Raw genomic sequence first — 20,666 nt, 5'->3', positions numbered from 1 at the left:
CAGGGTCAGTGATCCCCAGGGAGTGAGCCCAGAGAGTGATCCCCAGGGGGTGAGCCCAGGGTCAGTGATCCCCAGGGGGTGAGCTCAGAGTCAGTGATCCCCAGGGGGTGAGCCCTGAGTCAGTGATCCCCAGGGGGTGAGCCCAGAGTCAGTGATCCCCAGGGGGTGAGCCCTGAGTCAGTGATCCCCAGGGGGCGAGCCCTGAGTCAGTGATCCCCAGGGGGTGAGCCCTGAGTCAGTGATCCCCAGGAAGTGAGCCCAGAGTCAGTGATCCCCAGGGGGTGAGCCCAGAGTCAGTGATCCCCAGGGGGTGAGCACAGGGTCAGTGATCCCCAGGGAGTGAGCCCAGGGTCAGTGATCCCCAGGGAGTGAGCCCAGAGTCAGTGATCCCCAGGGGGTGAGCTCAGAGTCAGTGATCCCCAGGGGGTGAGCCCTGAGTCAGTGATCCCCAGGGGGTGAGCCCAGGGTCAGTGATCCCCAGGGGGTGAGCCCTGAGTCAGTGATCCCCAGGGGGTGAGCCCAGGGTCAGTGATCCCCAGGGGGTGAGCCAGAGACAGTGATCCCCAGGGGGTGAGCTCAGAGTCAGTGATCACCAGGGAGTGAGCCCAAAGGCAGTGATCCCCAGGGAGTGAGCCCAGAGACAGTGATCCCCAGGGGGTGAGCCCTGAGTCAGTGATCCCCAGGGGGTGAGCCCTGAGTCAGTGATCCCCAGGGAGTGAGCCCAGAGTCAGTGATCTCTGGGAGTGAGCCCAGAGTCAGTGATCCCCAGGGGGTGAGCCCTGAGTCAGTGATCTCTGGGAGTGAGCCCAGAGTCAGTGATCCCCAGGGAGTGAGCCCAGAGAGTGATCCCCAGGGGGTGAGCCCAGGGTCAGTGATCCCCAGGGAGTGAGCCCAGAGTCAGTGATCCCAGGGGGTGAGCCCTGAGTCAGTGATCTCTGGGAGTGAGCCCAGAGTCAGTGATCCCCAGGGGGTGAGCCCAAAGGCAGTGATCCCCAGGGAGTGAGCCCAGAGACGGTGATCCCCAGGGAGTGAGCTCAGAGTCAGTGATCCCCAGGGGGTGAGCTCAGAGTCAGTGATCCCCAGGGGGTGAGCCCTGAGTCAGTGATCCCCAGGGAGTGAGCCCAAAGGCAGTGATCCCCAGGGAGTGAGCCCAGAGACAGTGATCCCCAGGGAGTGAGCCCAGAGGCAGTGATCCCCAGGGAGTGAGCCCAGAGTCAGTGATCTCTGGGAGTGAGCCCAGAGTCAGTGATCCCCAGGGGGTGAGCCCTGAGTCAGTGATCCCCAGGAAGTGAGCCCAGAGTCCGTGATCCCCAGGGGGTGAGCCATGAGTCAGTGATCTCTGGGAGTGAGCCCAGAGTCAGTGATCCCCAGGGAGTGAGCCCAGAGTCAGTGATCTCTGGAGAGTATACAGGGAGAGTACACAGGGAGGGTACACGGGGAGAGTACACAGGAAGGGTGCACATCGAGAGTACAGGGGTGAGTACACGGGGTGAGTACACGGGGTGAGTACATGGGGTGAGTACACGGGAGGGACAAAGGGAGGGTACATGGGGTGAGTACATGGGGAAAGTACACAGGAAGGATACACAGGGAGAGTACGGGGGAGAGTACACTGGGTGAGTACACAGGGAGAGTACACGGGGTGAGGACATGGGAAGGGTTCACGGGGTAAGTTCACAGGGAGAGTACACGGGGAGAGTACATGGGGTGAGTACACGGGGATGGTACACGGGGAAGGTACACAGGGAGGGTACACGGGGAGTGTACAAGGGGAGGATACTCAGGGAGGGGACACGGGGAAGGTACACGGGGAGAGTACACAGGGAGGGTACACGCGGTGAGTACTCAGGGAGAGTACACAGGGAGGGTACACAGGGAAGGTATATGGGGAGAGTGCACAGGGAGAGTGCAGGGGGAGGGTACACAGGGAGGGTACACGGGGTGAGTACACGGGGAGGGTACACGGGGAGGGTACACGGGGAGAGTGCACGGGGAGGGTACACAGGGAGGGTACACGGGGAGAGTACATGTGGTGAGTACACGGGGAGGGTACACAGGTAGGGTACACGGGGACAGAACACGGGGAGAGCACACGGGATGAGTACACGGGGTGAGTTCACGCGGTGAGTACTCAGGGAGAGTACACAGGGAGGGTACACGGGGAGGGTACATAGGGAGGGTACACGGGGATGGTACACGGGGAGAGTACACGGGGTGAGTACACGGGGAAGGTACTCGGGGATGGTACACGGGGAGAGTACACGGGGTGAGTACACAGGGAGGGCACACAGGGAGTGTGCACGGGGTGAGTACACAGGGTGAGTACATGGGGTGAGTACATGGGGAGGGTACACGGGGAGGGTACACGGTGTGAGTACTCGGAGACGGTACACGGGGTGAGTTCACAGGGTGAGTACACGGGGTGAGTACATGGGGAGGGTACACGGGGAGGGTACACGGGGTGAGTACACGGAGATGGTACACGGGGTGAGTTCACAGGGTGAGTACACGGGGAGGGCACACGGGGAGGGTACACGTGGAGAGTACACGGGCAGAGTACATGGGGTGAGTACACGGGGATGGTAAACGAGGTGAGTACACAGGGAGGGTACACGGGGTGAGTGCACGGGGTGAGTGCACGGGGTGAGTACACAGGGAGGGTATATGTGGTGAGTACACGGTGTGAGTACACGGGGTGGGTACACAGGGAGGGTACACGGGGAAAGTACATGGAGAGGGTACACGGGGAGGATACATGGGGAGAATACACAGGGTGAGTATATGGGGTGAGTACACGGGGAGGGTACACAGGGTGAGTACATGGGGTGAGTACACGGGGAGGGTACACAGGGTGAGTACAGAGGGATGCTATACGGGGAGTGTACATGGGGAGAGTACACGGGGAGAGTACACGGGGAGGGTACACGGGGAGAGTACACGGGGAGGGTACACAGGGAGAGTACACGGGGAGAGTACACGGGGAGAGTACAAGGGGAGGGTACATGGGGAGGGTACACAGGGAGAGTACACGGGGAGAGTACACAGGGTGAGTACAGAGGGTTGCTATACGGGGAGTGTACATGGGGAGAGTACACGGGGAGAGTACACGCGGAGGGTAGACGGGGAGAGTACATGGGGAGGGTACACAGAGAGAGTACACGGGGAGAGTACACGGGGAGGGTAGACGGGGAGAGTACACGGGGAGAGTACACGGGGAGAGTACACGGGGAGAGTACACGGGGAGAGTAGACGGGGAGAGTACACGGGGAGAGTACACGGGAAGGGTAGACAGGGAGAGTACACGGGGAGAGTACATGAGGAGAGTAGACGGGGAGAGTAGACGGGGAGAGTACACGGGGAGGGTAGACGGGGAGAGTACACGGGGAGAGTACACGGGGAGGGCTCCTCTCTCTCCGTTGTAACTGCTCCCCTGTGGAATCTCCCTGATTTGTGTCATTCCCTGAGGCTGCTGATGAAGCTGAGTTTATTGTGAAGCATTCCCCTGTCTCTGGTGAATACATTAACACTTGAGGAGGAATTTCAGGCCCTACTGTTCCCAGAGAGATTATAAAACTGGGTCATGGACCAAACAAACGAGTGTGGGACTAACAGTGAGTGAGATTACCTCAGCCAACGGCTAACAGACACCTCATCTCACGGAGCCTTTTGTTCAACAAATCCCACTTTGAGGGTATTTGTTTGGTTATAAAGACAAAGCCAGATTACTGCAACAATAACAACAATAATTGGGGGAGTGCAGCACTGTCAAAGGTGCCAGACTGAGGTCCAGGCCAGACCCAGACTGACTTTGATTTGATCTGATTTGATTTATTGTTGTCACATGTACCAAGATACAGTGAAAAGGGTTGTTTTGTGTGCTAGCCAGGCAGATTGTACCATACAGAGCGCATCAGGGTAACAGAACAGAGTACAGTGTTAGTGCTGCAGAGGTGCGGAGAGAGAGAGAGATCAGAATTCACATTTGTGAGATTCGTTCTAAAGTCTGATAACAGGTGGCAAGAAGCTGTTCTTGAAAACAAGAAATGCTGGAGATCACAGTGGGTCAGGCAGCATTAATGGAGAGAGAGCAAGCTCACGTTCCCAGTCTGAATGACTCGCCATCAGAGCTGATGTGAAGTCACATCGAGTCATAGAGATGTACAGCATGGAAACAGACCCTTCGGTCCAACCTGTCCATGCCGACCAGATATCCCAACCCAATCTAGTCCCACCTACCAGCACCCGGCCCATATCCCTCCAAACCTTTCCCATTCATATACCCCTCTAAATGCCTCTTAAATGTTGCAATTGTACCAGCCTCCTCCATTTCCTCTGGCAGCTCATTCCATACACATATCACCCTCTGCCCCTTAGGTCTCTTTTATATCTTTCCCCTCTCACCCTAAACCTATGCCCTCTAGTTCTGGACTCCCCGACTCCAGTGAAAAGACTTTGTCTATTTACCCTATTCATGCCCTTCATGATTTTATAAACCTCTGTAAGGTCACCCCTCAGCCTCCGTCGCTCCAGGGAAAACAGCCCCAGCCTATTCAGCCTCTCCCTGTAGCTCAAATCCTCCAAGCATTAGAAATAAGGCGGATGAGCTTGAGGCTCAGTTAGAAATTGGCAGTTATGATGTTGTGGGGATAACTGAGATGTGGCTTCAAAGGTACAGGGCCTGTGAAATGAATATTCAAGGCTATACGTGCTATCGTAAGGACAGACTGACGGGGAGAGGGGGTGGGGTGGCCCTGTTGGTGAGGAATGATATTCAGTCCCTTCTGCGGACGGACACAGAATCAGGGGATGTAAAGTCAGTATGGATACAGCTGATAAATTCTCAGGGTAGAAAGACTCTAATGGGAGTTATCTACAGGCCCCCAAAACAGTAGCCTGGATGTAGTGTGTAAGTTGAATAAGGAGTTGAAATTGGCCTGTCGCAAAGGTATTGCTACAGTTGTTATGGGGGATTTCAAAATGCAGGTAGACTGGGAGAATCAGGATGGTAGGTAAAAACAATGACTGCAGATGCTGGAAACCAGATTCTGGATCAGTGGTGCTGGAAATGCAGGTAGACTGGGAGAATCAGGATGGTACTGGACTCCAAGAAAGGGACTTTGTGGAGTGCCTCCAAGATGGATTCTTAGAACAGCTTATACTGGAGCCTACCAGGGAGAAGGCAATTCTGGATCTGGTGTTGTGCAACAAACCGGATTTGATCAGAGACCTCGAAGTAAAGGAGCCATTAGTAAGTAGTGACCATAATATGATAAGTTTTAATCTGCAATTTGAGAGCGAGAAGGGACAACTGAAAGTGTCAGTGTTGCAGCTGAACAAAGGGAACTATGGAGCTATGAGGGAGGAGCTGGCCAAAGTTCAATGGTGCCGTACCCTAGCAGGGATGGCAGTGGAACAACAATGGCAGATATTTCTGGGTATAATGCAGAAGATGCAGGATCAGTTCATTCCAAAAAGGAAGAAAGATCCTAAGGGGAGGCAGGGGTGGCCGTGGCTGACGAGGGAAGTTAAGGAGAAAGTGAGGTCTGCAGATGCTGGAGATCAGAGCTGGAAATGTGTTGCTGAAAAAGCGCAGCAGGTCAGGCAGCATCCAGGGAACAGGAGAATCGACGTTTCGGGCATAAGCCCTTCTTCAGGAAGTTAAGGACTGTATAAAGATAAAAGAGAAGAAATATAACATAGCAAAGATGAGCGGGAAACCGAAGGCAAGGGAAACTTTAAAAGAGTAACAGAGGATAATTGTTTCCATGGTGTACATCGCTATGACTCTGTGTTTGCTGTTATGTCTCTATTAATCAATCCTTTAGCTCAGCATGCCAGTTCATTTCATATCGCAGGGCTTTTATCGCCACACAGCATGCCCTAATTTAAGTTTAAGATACTAGTCTTGGACCCAGGCTTCAGCTTTTCAAATTGGATCTAGAATACAATCTCATGGCATTTGCTGTCACCTAGGGATATCTTTATTGCGAAGTTATTAACTAATCCTGTTAATTTATAATGTCAGAGAGGGTATGGCTTTGTTGGAATTGTAGCTTGCCACTGATTCTCCCAACTGACCTCAATGATGGATCGCAGTTCCTTCGGTGTCACCAGTGTTCCAAAATCCTGGAACTAACATATTAATGACATTGTGGACCTACATATTGCACAAGGACATAGTCAAGAAGGCATCTCACCAGCACCTTCTCAAACACAAGGAATGGAAAATAAATGCTGGCCTAATGTACAGGAAAATTAGGGTCTGTCTGGGGGAAACTCATATTGGTGCTTTTCTGGGATATGAGTGGGACTGTGACCTTTCTTTACCACTAGTAATAGCTATCGATTAGCAATAGGACTGACTGAAACAAATCTCTTAAACACACAGAGATTATGATCACAAGAATCAAAAGCTACTTGAAATATCCTTTTCCAATCAGTTCCATGAATTTCTCCAGTACATTTTTTCCTTGCTAATATGAATAAACCTCTGTGGTCTCAGCACTATGTTACCCGAGAGAGAGAAAATAAGGCCCCTCAAGGAGGAACCACAGGGGAGGGACAAGGTACTCAATGAATATTTCTCCTCTATGTTTACCACGGTGAAAGACATGGGAACTTGGGTAAGTTAGTGGTGATACCTTGGGGACAGTCCATATCACAGTAGAGGTGTTGGATGTATTAGAATGTATGCAGGTGGATAACTCTCCTGACCAGATATATCCAAGAACATTGCAAGAGGCTGGAGAAGAAATTGCAGGGGCCCTGCCTGATATTTTTGCATCATCATTAGCCATGGGTGAAGTCCAGGAAGACTGGAGAATAGCAAATGTAGTTCTTCAAGAAGGACTGCAAAGAAAAGCCTGGGAACTATGGACCAGTAAGTTTAACATCTGTAGTAATTAAGTTACTTGAGAAGATTCTGAGGGATAAGATATACATGCATTTGGAAAGACAGAGTTTGATTTGGAGTAGTTAGTATGGCTTTGTGAGTGGGAGATCATGCCTCACAAATTTGTTACAGTTCTTTGATGAAGTGACGGGAAGGTTGATGAGAGCAAGACAGTAGACATAGTCTGTATGGATTTCAGTGAGGCTGTGGATAAGGTTCCACATGGTAGGCTGCTCTGGAAGGTTAGATGGGCGTGATGGTAGGAAACAGAGGGTCATAGCAGAAGGATGCTTGTTGGACTGGAAGGCCTGTGACTAGTGGCATGCCTCAGGGGTCGGTGCTAGGCCCATTGCTGCTTGTTATCTATATCAATAATTTACATTAGAATGTACAAGGCATGATTAGTAAGTTTGCAGATGATACTAAAGCTTGCAGATGATACTAATAAAGGTGGTATTGTGAACAGTGAGGAAGGTTATAAGAAATTGCAGCAGGACTTTGATCAGCTGGGGAAGTGGGGCGAGGAATAGCAAATGGAGTTCAATATAGATTAAGTGTGAGGTGTTGCATGTTGGAAAGTCAAATCAAGATAGGAGTTTCATGGTGAATGGTAGGACCTTCAGGAGTGTAGTGGAACAGAGAGACATTGGAGCGCAGGTGGAAGATTCTCTGAAACTGGAGTCTTAGGTAGACAGGGCAGTGAAGAAGGTTTATCGCACACTGACCTTTATCAATCAGAGTTAAAAATCACACAACACCAGGATATCGTCCAACTGGTTTATTTGGAAGTACTAGCTTTCGGAGCGCTGTTTTTTTGTCAGGTAGCTAATGGGACAGGATCATAGGACACAGAACTAATGCGTTAATACGTAAATCCCAGAACTTCTTTCAAGTCATATTCCCTTCATCAGTGAGGGCACTGAGTATAGAAGTTGGGAAGTTAGGTTGCAGTTAAACAGGATGTTGGTGTATTGTGTTCATTTTTGGTCACCTTGTTGTAGGAAGGATATTATTAAACTGGAAAGAGTGTGGAAGAAATTTATAAGAATGTTGTCCAGATACAACAGACTGACTTATAGGGAAAGGCTGGACAAGTTAGGACTACTTTCTTAAGAGCATAGGAGACTGAAGGGAGATCATGAGAAGCATGGAAAGCGTGAATGCACTCAGTTTTTTTTCCCAGGGTTGGGGAATTGAGGATGTCAGTTTAAGGTAAGGGGGAAAGAATAAATGGGAACCTAAGGGGCAACCTTTTACACAGAGGGTGGTATGCATATGGAATGAGCTGTCAGCAGAAGTGGTTGAGGTGCGTACATTAACAACATTTAAAAGGCATTTGGACAAATACATAGATAGGAAAGGTTTTGAAGGATATGGACTAAGTGAAGACAAATGGGGTTAGTGTGGATGGTAATCTTTTGTCGGCATGGATCAGTTTGGGCCGAAGGACCTGTCTCTCTACTGTAGGACTCTATGGCTCTTTAATGGAATCTTGTAGATGAATTGAGTTCCCGTTTTCACCACATAATTTCAAACCCTGAATGCACTGAACATGTTTCTGAGTGGGAAAAGCTCATATATTATATTTAATTTTTTTCTTTTTTTTTCTCTTGTTGTATTCATTGTGTGTGAGGTTTATCTCCCTTCCATCCCCATATCAGCAAGCCTTTTTCCACACTTGTCCTCTTGTCCCATTGAGCTGCTGCTCCGGGCTCAGTCTATAGAGGACTGGTCTCACCTGCTGCAGTTCCTCCCAGGAGTTACTCCATGTCCAGTAATGTGCCTTGTACAGATCGAACCGTACAGCCATCAACTCATTCCCTCGGTAGTAAAACACTGGCCTACACAGCAAGAGAGGAACAACTGAAATATCACTGAGCCACAATATTCTCAACAGATGAGTCGACATCACATAAGACAAGACTGGGGCTTATTTTCCTGGAGCATCAAAGGCTGAGGGGTGACCATATAGAGGTTTATAAAGTCATGAGGTGCATGGATCGGGTGAATAGCCAAGGTCTGTTCCCCAGGGTAGGGAGTCCAAAACTATAGGATATAGGTTTAAGGTGAGACAGGGAAAGATTTAAGAGGGGTAACTTTTTCATGCAAAGGATGATGCGAGTATGGGACCAGCTGCCGGAGGAGGTGGTGGAGGCTGCTACAATTACAACATTTAAAAGGCATCTGGATAGTTATAAAAATAGGGAGGGTTTAGAAGGATATAGGCCAAATGCTAGAAAATGGGATTAGATCAGTTTAGGATATCTGCTGGGGGTGTTTGAAGAGTCTGTTTCTGTGCCGTATAATTCTATGGCAATAACAAGATGCACATCGAAACCCCAGAATTAAAATAAATCTGGAAATACTAACATTTTAGGAAGCAGGCAGTACATATTCTATATAATCCCATGTAATAACTGTTAAGAGAACTTCATCCTTTTGATCTGAGTTGAAATCGAGATCATAAGACCGTAAGATAGCGGATCAGAATTAGGCCATTCGGCCCACAGAATCTCCTCCACCATTTGATTATGGCTGATATGTTTCTTTATCCCATTCTCCTGCCTTCTTGCAAACCCCTTGATCCCCTTACAAATCAAGAACATGGCTATCTGTCTTAAATAGACTCAGCGACCTGGCCTCCACAGCCCTCTGCAGCAATGACTTCCGCAGATTCACTACATTCTGACTGAATATCTCAGTTCTAAAGGGTCATCCTTAAAACCTGAGACTGTGACCTGAGTTCCTAGTCTCTTCTTCATGTCCACTCTATCCAGGCCTCTCAGTATTTTGTATGTTTCAATGAGATTCCCCTCTCATCCTTCTGAACTCTATTGAGAACAGAGCCAGAATCCTCAACCACTCCTCAAATGATAAATCTACTATTCATGAAATCATTGTTGTGAACCTCCTCTGGAACCCCTACATAACTGGCATATCTTTGCTTAGGTACGGGGCCTAAAACTGCCTGCAATATTCCAAATGCAGTCTGACCAGAATAGAACAAAGAACAAAGAAAAGTTACAGCCCCAGGAGCAGGTCCTTTGGCCCTCCAAGCCTGAGCCAATCCAAATCCACTGTCTAAACCTGTCGCCCAATTCCTAAGCATCTGTATCCCTCTGCTCCCCACCTACTCATGCATCTGTCCAGACGCATCTTAAATGAATCTACCGTGCCTGCCTCTACCACCTCTGCTGGCAATGCGTTCCAGACGCCCACCACCCTTTGTGTGAAGTACTTGCCGCGTGTATCCCCCTCAAAATTTTCACCTCTCACCTTGAAAGCGTGACCTCTCGTTATTGAATCCTTCACCCTGGGAAAAAGCTTATCTCTATCCATCCTGTCTATACCCTTCATGCTTTTGTAGACCTCAATCAGGTCCCTCTCAATCACCTTTTTTCTAATGGAAACAAACCTAACTTACTCAACCTCTCCTCATAGCTAGCACCTTGCGAAGAGAGGCTGAGTAGGTTAGGTTTGTTTTCATTAGTAGGAATCTCATACAGTATCAGATACATCCCTTCTCTAGTAGTCTACACCTCTCGAAATTAACGCGACCATTGCATTTGTGTTCCTAACTGCCAACTGAGCCTGCATGTTAACCTTAAGAGAATCCTGAATGGACTCCTCAGTCCCTTTACAGATTTCCAAAGCCTTTTTCCATTTAGAAAATAGTCTATGCCTTTATTCTTCCTATCAAAGTGTATAACCTCACACTTAGCACATTATATTCCATTTGCCATTTCTTTGCCAACGCGCGTAGTCTGTCCAAGTCCTCCTGCAGCCTCCCACCTTCCTCAACATGATCTGTCCCTCCGCTTACCTTTATATCATCTGCAAACTTAGAAACAATGTCCTCAGTTCCTTCATTCAGAACTTCAAGGCAATATTCCATTTACCTTCTTAATTACCTGCTGCACCTGCAAATCAACTTTTTGTGATTCATACACAAAGACAGCCAAGTCCCTCTGCACAGCAGCATGCTACAATTTTGCACCATTTAAACAATACTCCACAATTTCATCCTTAATAATGGATGCTAAAATCCTACCAATGATCAAGGTCAAGCTAACCAGCCTTTGACTTTCCAACTTCTGCCTCCCTTCATTCTTGAGCAGGGTTGTTGCAGTAGCCACTTTCCAATTCTCTGACCCTCCCTGACTCCAACAATTCCTGAAAGATCGTCACCAATGTCTCCATGATTTCAAAAAACTGAAAGAACTGTGGATGCTGGAAATCCGGAACAAAAATAGAAATTGCTGGAAAATTTCATCAGGCCTGGCAGTGGAGAGTAAGCATTTTGGTCCAGTGAGCTTTCTTCAGAACATTCCAAAACATTAACTGATTTCTCTCCACTGCCAGGCCTGATGAAATTTTCCAGCAATTTCTGTTTTTGCCTCCACAATCTCCTCAGCTATCTCCTTCAGAACTCTAGTCTATCCAGTCCAGGTGATTTATCTACCTTCAGACCTTTCGCTTTCCCCAGCACCTTCTCATTCATAACGGCCACTCCACTCATCTCTGCCCCCTGACTCTCTTGAAGTTCTACTGACTTCCACTGTGGAGAGTGATACAAAGTACCTACTGAATTCCTCTGCCATTTCTGTGCTCCCAATTACAACCTCATTTTCCTAATGTCTCTCTTACCTGTTATGTTTCTTTAAAAAACTCTTGCAATCTTCTTTAATACTACTGTCTGGTTTGCCCTCATATTTCATCTTCTCCCTGTTAATGCATTTTTAGTTGTCACCTGCTGGTTTTTGAAGGCTTCCTAATGCTCTGGCTTCCCACTAATCTTCACCAGACCGTGAGATCTCCTCTATCGGTTGGCTTGAGGAATCCAACCTATCACCATTCCAGCCAGTCCAATATCTGGCCAGTGCACTTCAAAATTAGCAATTTATTTCGACCCTGGGAGTGTTTGATGGGAATAGTTTAAAGAGAGCTTCACTCTACTTCTAACACATGCTTTGTAATGTTTAGGTTTGACCTGGATGCATGCATTGAAAAATATTGTTTCTGCCTTCAGGCCATACCTTCTCTCCCCTCAATGTGTTTTTATTATTTTTAATAAAAATCTTGAGCTTCCCCTGAACCTGAGCCAGGTACCTGCTGATAATCTCATTCTGGAACAGCACAGGTGAAAGATCAATCCCGTCCAATTGCAGATCAGTGGGTGGTTGAAGCCCAGCCAGTGTCAAGCTGGTCATGAATAGATCCATGACAGTACCCAGCTGATAACTGACCTGTAACCAAAAATAAAACCAAATTTCAGTTCCAAATCACTGAATGCAAAACTTGGTAGATGAAGCACATTTTAATAGTGCAGGAGACTGCAAGTGGGGATCCCCACTGACTCCCCTCCTCCACCCTGATTAAGGCCCATGCGAGAGACAGCTTTTGTTCCCGCCACCAATTGAAGCCCTTGAGTGGATAATTAATTATCTCATCCCAATGCAACCTGAACTCACCCAGTGGCAGATAGCTATAAGGTAAACATAAAGAGATAGAGGGTTCCCTCATTCAATTTCACCTATTGCTTGAAAAAAGACCTGGCATCGGGAAGGAAGGGCAGGTGGACACACCCTCTGTCGCTGCCAACCCACTCCTCCCTGAGTCCCATTTCACTAATTATGCCAGGGTCTATCAACTGGGGGCCTGAGGCTGCTGTAGGGTCCACAGTAGCCACTGCCAAACCAATGGTGCTCCTGAACAACACAGAGCTTTCTGAGTGGCTCAGCAGTGGACATCTGAGCCAGCTTCCTTGATTCTGAACAAAGCTGCTGAAGCCAAGTTGGATCAGTATTTGGCAGGGCTTCATGGAAAGAGCTGATGCAGGGCTCCCATCGGTATAGGAGATCCTTGTTGCCTCTAAAACATACAGTCCTGAATATTGTCTATGAACTGTATTTACACAATGACCTAACCTTGTATCTATTTTCTATAATGTCTTTTAGGGCCACAGGATGTCCCAAAGTCTCACTACAGTGGCAAGTGAAAAGCCCTGCAATTCCTGGACTTTTAAAAAAACATACAAAATTGGGGATCCAAGATGGCAGCGATCTGAGCAGATCTGCCTTGCTGAGTTCTGCACCCCAGCCCAGCAGTAGTGATTTTCTTTAACCCAACCCACCTTACCTTTTTTTGGAGAAAATTGATGATAAACAGTTGTGAAACCATTTAAATCCATTTGCAGTGGAGCCTCCAGTGTCTGAACAAGATGAGCGGAGAGGTTTTGATCAGCTGATTGATTGTTCGGTTGGCCAGAAACAAGCAGTCATCTATGAGTGCGGTTGTTCGAGCATTTCTCGATTATCCGGCAATGCATGTCATAATGCGTTTAACTGATAACTAAATGCTGGGTTGCCTGGTGCCACTTTTATAGGGCCTCGAGATCTTGTTTGGATGGTCTGGGATTCGGATGGTTGATGTTTGGATAGTCGACGTTCTGCTGTAAATTCTTTTTTACCGAGCGAGGACAACACAAGAAAAGCATACAGCCAAGCGCCAAGATATGGGACACTCGCTGAAAACATCGGGCAGGCCTGCACCTGTGACTGCAGCTGCAGCTCACTCGGCAGCCAAGAAAGAGGTACCTGCACAGCAGAACGTCGCTAAGAACTCACGGTGATGTAAGGGATGATCAATGAGTTAATGGAAGACAATCGTACTCAGCTGAAGTCAATTTTGGTCATTCTATGAAAGCATTAGAAGGAGTTGGAAAGGCTCAGGAAGTGAGTTGAAGAGGTCAAGCAATGGACTGTGGCATCGGAGACCGAAGCTGAGACCTCAGTGGGATGGATCTAGGCCCTCGGAAAACAGGTCCAGGCCTTGACTGAACAGGTCGATGGTCTGGAAAATCGAAGAAGAAGGAAAAGTATCTGGATTGTTGGGCTGCTATAGGGAGTGGAAAGTGGGCAGCTAGCAAGCTTTTTTGAAGACTAGCTGCCAGAGTTTCTTGGCTGGGATGCTGAGGCAGATCCGATGAAGGGTGAGAGAGCTCACTGGGTTGCAGTGTGCAGATCTGGTCTGGATTGGTGCCCCTGTCCAGTCCTGGTAAGATTTCAAAGCTACGGGGGAAAGCAGAGAGGCCCGGAATCTTCTAGAAAGATGGGGAAAGATCCACAGGCACTGACTTATTACAGAACTAAGATAATGTTTTTCCAGGGCTTTTCTGCGGCAGTGATCCGTAAAAAGAAATCGTTTGATAATGTCAAGAGAAAATTAATGGACCTTGGTATCAATATTCAATGAGATACCGAGCGGTGCTTCGTGTTACTCACGAGGAGATGGCGCAGTCATCTGACTTCTCAGAAAAAGTGAAAAGTTTCCTGGACACTTTAAAATAAAGTGTTGGATGGATTTATAGACATGGACAATAATGTTTGTTTTTTTTCTCTTGCTATGTTTCTTGTGATGTTACCCTTTTCTTAAAGGAGCTACTCTTGTTTTTTCTCCAATTAGGATTGGTGTTGGTATATAGTTTGGGGTGGGTGGAGTGCTCACTATTTTGTCTGTTTCCTTCTGTTGCTTGGTAATAGGGCGTGGCTTGAGCTGGACAGGGGAATGGAGATGTGTGTGGGAGGTGTAAGTGCCCTCAATGGACAAGGGGTAGAGTTCCCCATTAAATGCCTTTTGTGTTTTGTAGTTTGTTTAGTTTTTTTGTTTTTTTGTAAATAGACCCCACCAGTCTTCTTTTGTATCTGCTCAGCGTACTGTAAGTTGAATTCTTCCTCTCAGCAGGTCAAAGGTAGTTGTAAAGGATCGTTGCGAGCAGTTTTCTTAAATGGTGCTTCTGAAGCATTCGAGGGATCCATTTGCCAATTAAAAGGAAAAAGGTATTGTCAAGCCTCAAAAAGGAGAGGGTGGATGTTGCCCTGTTTCAGGAGACTCACGTTAATGACAAGGAACACTTGAAGTTACAGCAGGGGGGGGGTCTGATCGGATGTTTTTCTTGTCCTTTAACACTAACAGCAGGGAAGGCCATACTTGTCCAGAAGAATCTTTCATTTAGTTTAATAAATTGTGTTAAAGGTGAATATGGTCAGTTTGTTATCCTTAAGGCCCTAATAGATGGTGAGGAATATGGTATTTTGAATGCCTATTGTCATCCGGCCCAACCCCTTAGGTTTTTGATTGATGCACTGTCTAAGCTGATAGCCTTTGCATCGCGGCATATTATCATAGCAGGGGGGACTTCAATTGCCTTATGGATCCTGTGCTGGATAGAATGCCCAAAGGCCCCCCAAAGCTTTCTCCACAACCTAAACAGTTGGGTGATCTATGTATGTAGCTGAGGTTGGAGATGTCTCACCCTACAGGCAGGGACTTTACATTCTTTTCCCATCCTCATAAGTGCCATACAAGGACTGATTTTTTCCTAACTCTCACAGCTCTTCTAGATTCGGTGGTATCTTGTTCAATTGGGAATATTGCCATCTCTGATCATGCAGCAGTATGTTTAGTGGTCGAGATTAAGGATAATGTGATGAACTCACGGTATTGGTGAATGGATCCCTTCATCCTCAAGGAAAACAAATTCGTTGAGTACTTTTTAGGGGAATTTGAAGCATTTTTGGCCACCAACTCAGGTACAGCTAGTGATTCATCCATTCTTTGGGAGACTGCTAAGGCCTATGCTAGAGGGATAATTACCTCATAATTGACCAGTCAGAAGCGACAGAAGGGAGAGCAGCAGCATCTGCTCAAAGTACGATTGAAGGCAGCTGAGACAGTATATTACAGTTGACTGTCAGTGACTAAGCTGCAGCGGATCACAGTCCTTCGATCCACCTTAAACTCCATACTTACGCATACAGCCAGGAAGGAACTGTCCTTTGCAAAACAAAGCTTGTTTGCTAGGCTGGGTAAATATTTGGCATATCTGATTAGGAAGAAGAATGCCTCTCAATCTATTCCTTCTATTAGGGAAGGGAATGGGACTCTTACTTGTAATGCTACAAAAATCAATGTGGTGTTTCGGAGGTTCTATTCTGAACTGTATTAGTCTGAATGTTGTGAGAATAGACAGGATAAAATGGAGTCTTTTTTTAGGAACTTGGATCTTCCAGGGGTGTCTGCTGAGCAGGTGTCTCTCCTTAGTGCTCCATTAACAGCACAAGGGACACAGGAGGGGGTGAGGCAACTTCAAAGTGGAAAGGCGCCTGGCCCTGATGGTCTTGCCAGTGAGTTTTATAAAGAATTTGTATACATCCTGTCAGGGCCAATGCCAGACATGTATAACTATTCATATTGTCGTGATTGCTTCCTGCCATCCTTGAGAGACACTAATATCTCTCTTATCCTCAAGAAAGGGAAGGCGCTGGAGGACTGTGCTTCTTATAGACCTATCTCGCTCTAAATTCTGATTTTAAAATTTTGTCTGAGACTTTGGCCTTGAGGTTGAAACGGGTGTTGCCCCCTATTATTAAAGAAGATCATGGGTCACATATCTTCTAATAATGTTAGGAGGTTGCTTAACATGATTTAAGTGTGCCAGCAGTGATCGGTTCAAGGGTTGGTGGTCTATTTGGACGCTAAGAAGGCATTTGATCGTGTGGAATGGCCACATCTTTTTTTATACCCTGGAGCGTAAGGGTCCTTTAAAGTGATCCTCTGGCAGCAGTTCTCACCAATGGCATAAGGTCTGATATTTTTTACATAGGTAGGGGCAATCGACAAGGCTGTCCCCCTCACCTTTGCTTTTTATATTGGTGATTGAACCGTTAGCTGAGGCCATATGTGGGAATCCTAATATAGCTGGCCCAAAGGTGGGACCCAAAGTAACACTATATGCGGATGATGCTCTTATTTTTCTCTCGAACCCGGCAGTCTTGGTGCCCTGTTTTATATAATGTATTAATTAATTTGGTTCTTTTTCAGTTTACAAGATCAATTTTTCAAAGTTAGAGGCTATGCCTATGGCAGGGGGTGGGGGCGGGGGTCTTCATGGAAGTTGGGTTCTCCTTTAAGTGGGCACAGGAAGTTTTCTTTACTTGGGCCTCTCTGCTACCCCTCATTTTGATCAGTAACTCAAGGCTAACTTTGTTCATTTGTTTGACAAGATTAAACAAGACCTTCAAAGATGGGGGGCCCTTCCAATATGATGGTTGGGTCGAGTTGCTCTTACTAAATCAAATATTCTTCCTCGCTTCTTGTACCCTTTGCGGATGCTCACTTTGCTCTTTCCTGGGCAAACATTTCAGAAACTGAATGGTTAGTTTACTTATTTTATTTGGCATTATAAGCAGCCCCTTATTAAGCTTGCAAAACTGCAAGTGGGCCAGGAATTGGGCGGAGTGGAACTCCCAGCCATTAGACAATTAGAGAAGGTGAGGACTGTAGATGCTGGAGATTTGAGTCGAGAGTGTGGTGCTGGAAAAGCACAGCAGGTCAGGCAGCATCTGAGGAGCAGAGAGTCGACGTTTCGGGCATAAGCCCTTTGGGGTGCTGCCTGACCTGCTATGCTTTTCCAGCACCACACTCTTGAGACATTAGACAATATCAACTGAGCTCCCTCCTATCGTTTGTAAGTGACTGAGACTATGGGGACTCGACGTCGACATGGTTGGGCATTGAGGCCTCCCAAACGAAACGTCCTCTGATCAACCTCTTGTTTTTAGACAAAATGAGGACAGTTTGTGGAACATTGCCACGATCCAATAGTTACTAACATTGTCAAAGCATGGAAGGCAATGAGGCAGATGGACGGCAATATGTCTAAAACATCTTTTCTTACTCCAGTAGTTGGCAGGTCGGGTTTCTGGCCAGGGACAATGGATCCTGGGTTTAGTCTTTGGGCGGATAGGGGAGTGTCTTGTTTGGGTGATCTGTTTGAAGGTGAAACGTTGATGTTGTTTGATCAAATAACTCGGAAATATAGATTGTCGAGTAGGGACGTCTTCCATCTCTTTCAGATTACAGATTTCATCTGAAAGGAGACCACACTTTTGGCTGAGTGTTTTGGATGTGATACGGAAAAGAGGGTGCTTCAGGCTAAGAGCATTCTTTCAGTGAGTACTTTCTATCATTTGATGGGGGGAGGCTCCTTGGGTGGCATTGATTGTCTACGTGAGGTCTGGGAGAGAGAATCGGGACTTGAAATGGGCCAATGGGCCAAGAAGTGGGATTATGGGAAAGCAAATCTTAGCAAGACTTATGCACTTAATAGTAAGGTCCTAGGGAGTGCTGCTGAACAAAGAGACCTTGGAGTCCAGGTTCATAGCTCCTTGAAAATGGAGTCGCAGGTAGATAGGATAGTGAAGAAGGCATATGGTATGCTTTCCTTTATTGGTCAGAGTATTGAGAACAGGAATTGGGAGATCATGTTGCGGCTGTACAGGACATTGGTCAGGCCACTGTTGGAATATTGTATGCAATTCTGGTCTCCTTCCTATCGGAAAGATGTTGTGAAACTTGAAAGGGTTTAGAAAAGATTTACAAGGATGTTGCCAGGGTTGGAGGATTTGAGCTGTAGGGAGAGGCTGAACNNNNGTGGTGGAGGCTGGTAAAATTGCAACATTTAAAAGGCATTTGGATGGGTATATGAATAGGAAGGATTTGGAGGGATATGGGCCGGGTGCTGGCAGGTGGGACTAGATTGGGTTGGGATTTCTGGTCGGCATGGACGGGTTGGACCGAAGGGTATTTTCCGTGTTGTACATCTATATGACTCTCGAAGGTTGAGAGCTATGGTCTTATTGAGCTGAGCGATGTTATTTCTTTATTTATTGATTTGTATTAAGTGTAGTTTTGGTTTCTTTTGTAGAGTAGTACAGTAGTTGGTTAATTGTTTATTGTTGTTTTTGATGTTATGATGCTATATTTTCATGTTTCTGTAACTTTCTAATTTTGGAAAGAAAAATCTTTCAATAAAAATATTTTTTTAAAAAACCACAAGATACCCCAATTTACTCATTTTTCAGACCCAGATTTACAGAAAGGAGGAACTAACTTTCTGTTCTTATCAATAATTACTATTCACTACAAATAAATAGATTCTCGCTACAGATAAACAATTATGAACTGCTAACATATAACACTACAAGTTAAAACTCTTAACCATTTACAAGACTCGCCCCCTTCACACCCATACCCACATATATCAAAATAAAGGGTGTTCTTGGCAGAGGGAACAACAGGGAAGGTAGTTTAGCGTTCCCTGTCCACAGAGATTACTGAGGTGATCCGTTTGCGGACTAAGGAAGCTGCCTCTCCATTTCCTTTTCAAGGTTCTTTTCATTGTTTGCAGGAGGCTCAGGGTCACTGCTTCACACTAACAAACACCTCTGATTTATTCATTAAAATCACAATTTACAGCATATGGTGAGGGGAAATAAAATGGCTCTCCTCAGACCTGAGATGGTTTTTAATGCAGAGCTAAAACAGATCCTTTCCTTACAAAGGTCGAAGAGCTTCTGAAGCCAACATTCACAATCCCAAACTGTTGAGTTCCTTGGAGGCCAGTCACATAATTATTGGCAAGGAGGCCATTGTCAACAATAACTGGTTATTAGTCCACAGATCAATCAGCAGCTTGTTGCCAGCTAAATCTCAATTTGTATAGAGTCGTCTAGCTCCAGCTCGGTTACAGACAGATTTCCCCACTGAACCAACAACTGTGGAAACAGCACTTACAATGAGTATCAGATAACTTGTTTTTACCAAGTGCAGCTATCCTTCAACAAATATTGGCTTTTAAATCAATCCATTTCTCATTTCAGTCCACAATCAAAAAATACAGAAAAATAAAAAGATACCGTCTTTGCAAGCTAAGGAAGTGTTATTTACAATGCACGAAAGCATGTGCAGTCATGGTTTTAGAGACTGATCAATTTTTGATCACCAGTAGCATAAAGGATTATGGGGATGAAACATGAAAATACAGTGTGTTAAAAGGTACTGAAGTGTTCAATCAGTCATTATCGTATTAAACAGAAAAGGCTCAATTGGTTGAATGGCGTATTCCTGTGTTCCTGTACATGTTTGTGTGTGCTTCTATATTTACATCTAACACACAGGTGAGTGGGTGGCTACTTCTGTGTGCAGTGGTACAGAAAATGAAGAGCGAGTGTGTGAGGATTGGTGGGTAGCTGGTGACACTCCTCAAAAACTGATTCCCTATGTTGTAAGCCATAGAGATGTACAGCATGGAAACAAACCCTTCTGTCCGACCCATCCATACCAACCAGATATCCCAACCCAATCTAGTCCCACCTGCCAGCACTTGGCCCTTATCTCTCCAAACCCTTCCTATTCATATACCCATCCAAATGCCTCTTAAATGTTGCAATTGTACCAGCCTCCATAACTTCCTCTGGCACCTCATTCCATACACGTACCACCCTCTGTGTGAAAAAGTTGCCCCTTAGATTTCTTTTTTATCTTTCCCCTCTCACCCTAAATCTATGCCCTCTAGTTCTGGACTCCCAGACCCCAGGGAAAAGACTTTGCCTATTTACCCTATCCATGCCCCTCATAATTTTGTAAATCTCTAAGTCACCCCTCAGCCTCCGACACTCCAGGGAAAACAGCCCTAGACTGTTCAGCCTCTCCCTGTAGCTCAAATCCTCCAACCCTAGCAGCATCCTTGTAAATCCTTTCTGAACCCTTTCAAGTTGCACAACATTTTTCCGATAGGAAGGAGACCAGAATTGCACACAATATTCCAACAGTGGCCTAACCAATGTCATGTACAGCCGCAACATGACCGCCAACTCCTGTACCCAATACTCTGACCAATAAAGGAAAGCATATCAAACGCCTTCTTCACTAT

General features: G+C 46.5%; 1 protein-coding gene across 1 annotated transcript in view; it reads right to left on the bottom strand.

Annotated features, from left to right (window-relative positions):
• galns (galactosamine (N-acetyl)-6-sulfatase) overlaps positions 1-20,666 on the bottom strand; it is a 154,114-nt gene that overhangs the window by 85,014 nt on the left and 48,434 nt on the right. The window contains exons 7-8 of the mRNA XM_043706485.1: positions 12,002-12,138; positions 8,631-8,733 (exon numbers count right to left, since the gene is read on the bottom strand). Coding sequence (XP_043562420.1) covers positions 8,631-8,733; positions 12,002-12,138 — 240 coding nt within the window. The remainder of the gene's footprint in view (positions 1-8,630; positions 8,734-12,001; positions 12,139-20,666) is intronic.

This window comes from Chiloscyllium plagiosum, chromosome 17 (assembly GCF_004010195.1).
Source record: "Chiloscyllium plagiosum isolate BGI_BamShark_2017 chromosome 17, ASM401019v2, whole genome shotgun sequence".
In the NCBI taxonomy this organism is placed as follows: domain Eukaryota; kingdom Metazoa; phylum Chordata; class Chondrichthyes; order Orectolobiformes; family Hemiscylliidae; genus Chiloscyllium; species Chiloscyllium plagiosum.
The sequence above is the reverse complement of the archived record's forward strand: the minus strand, read 5'-3'. Positions and strand labels throughout refer to the sequence as shown.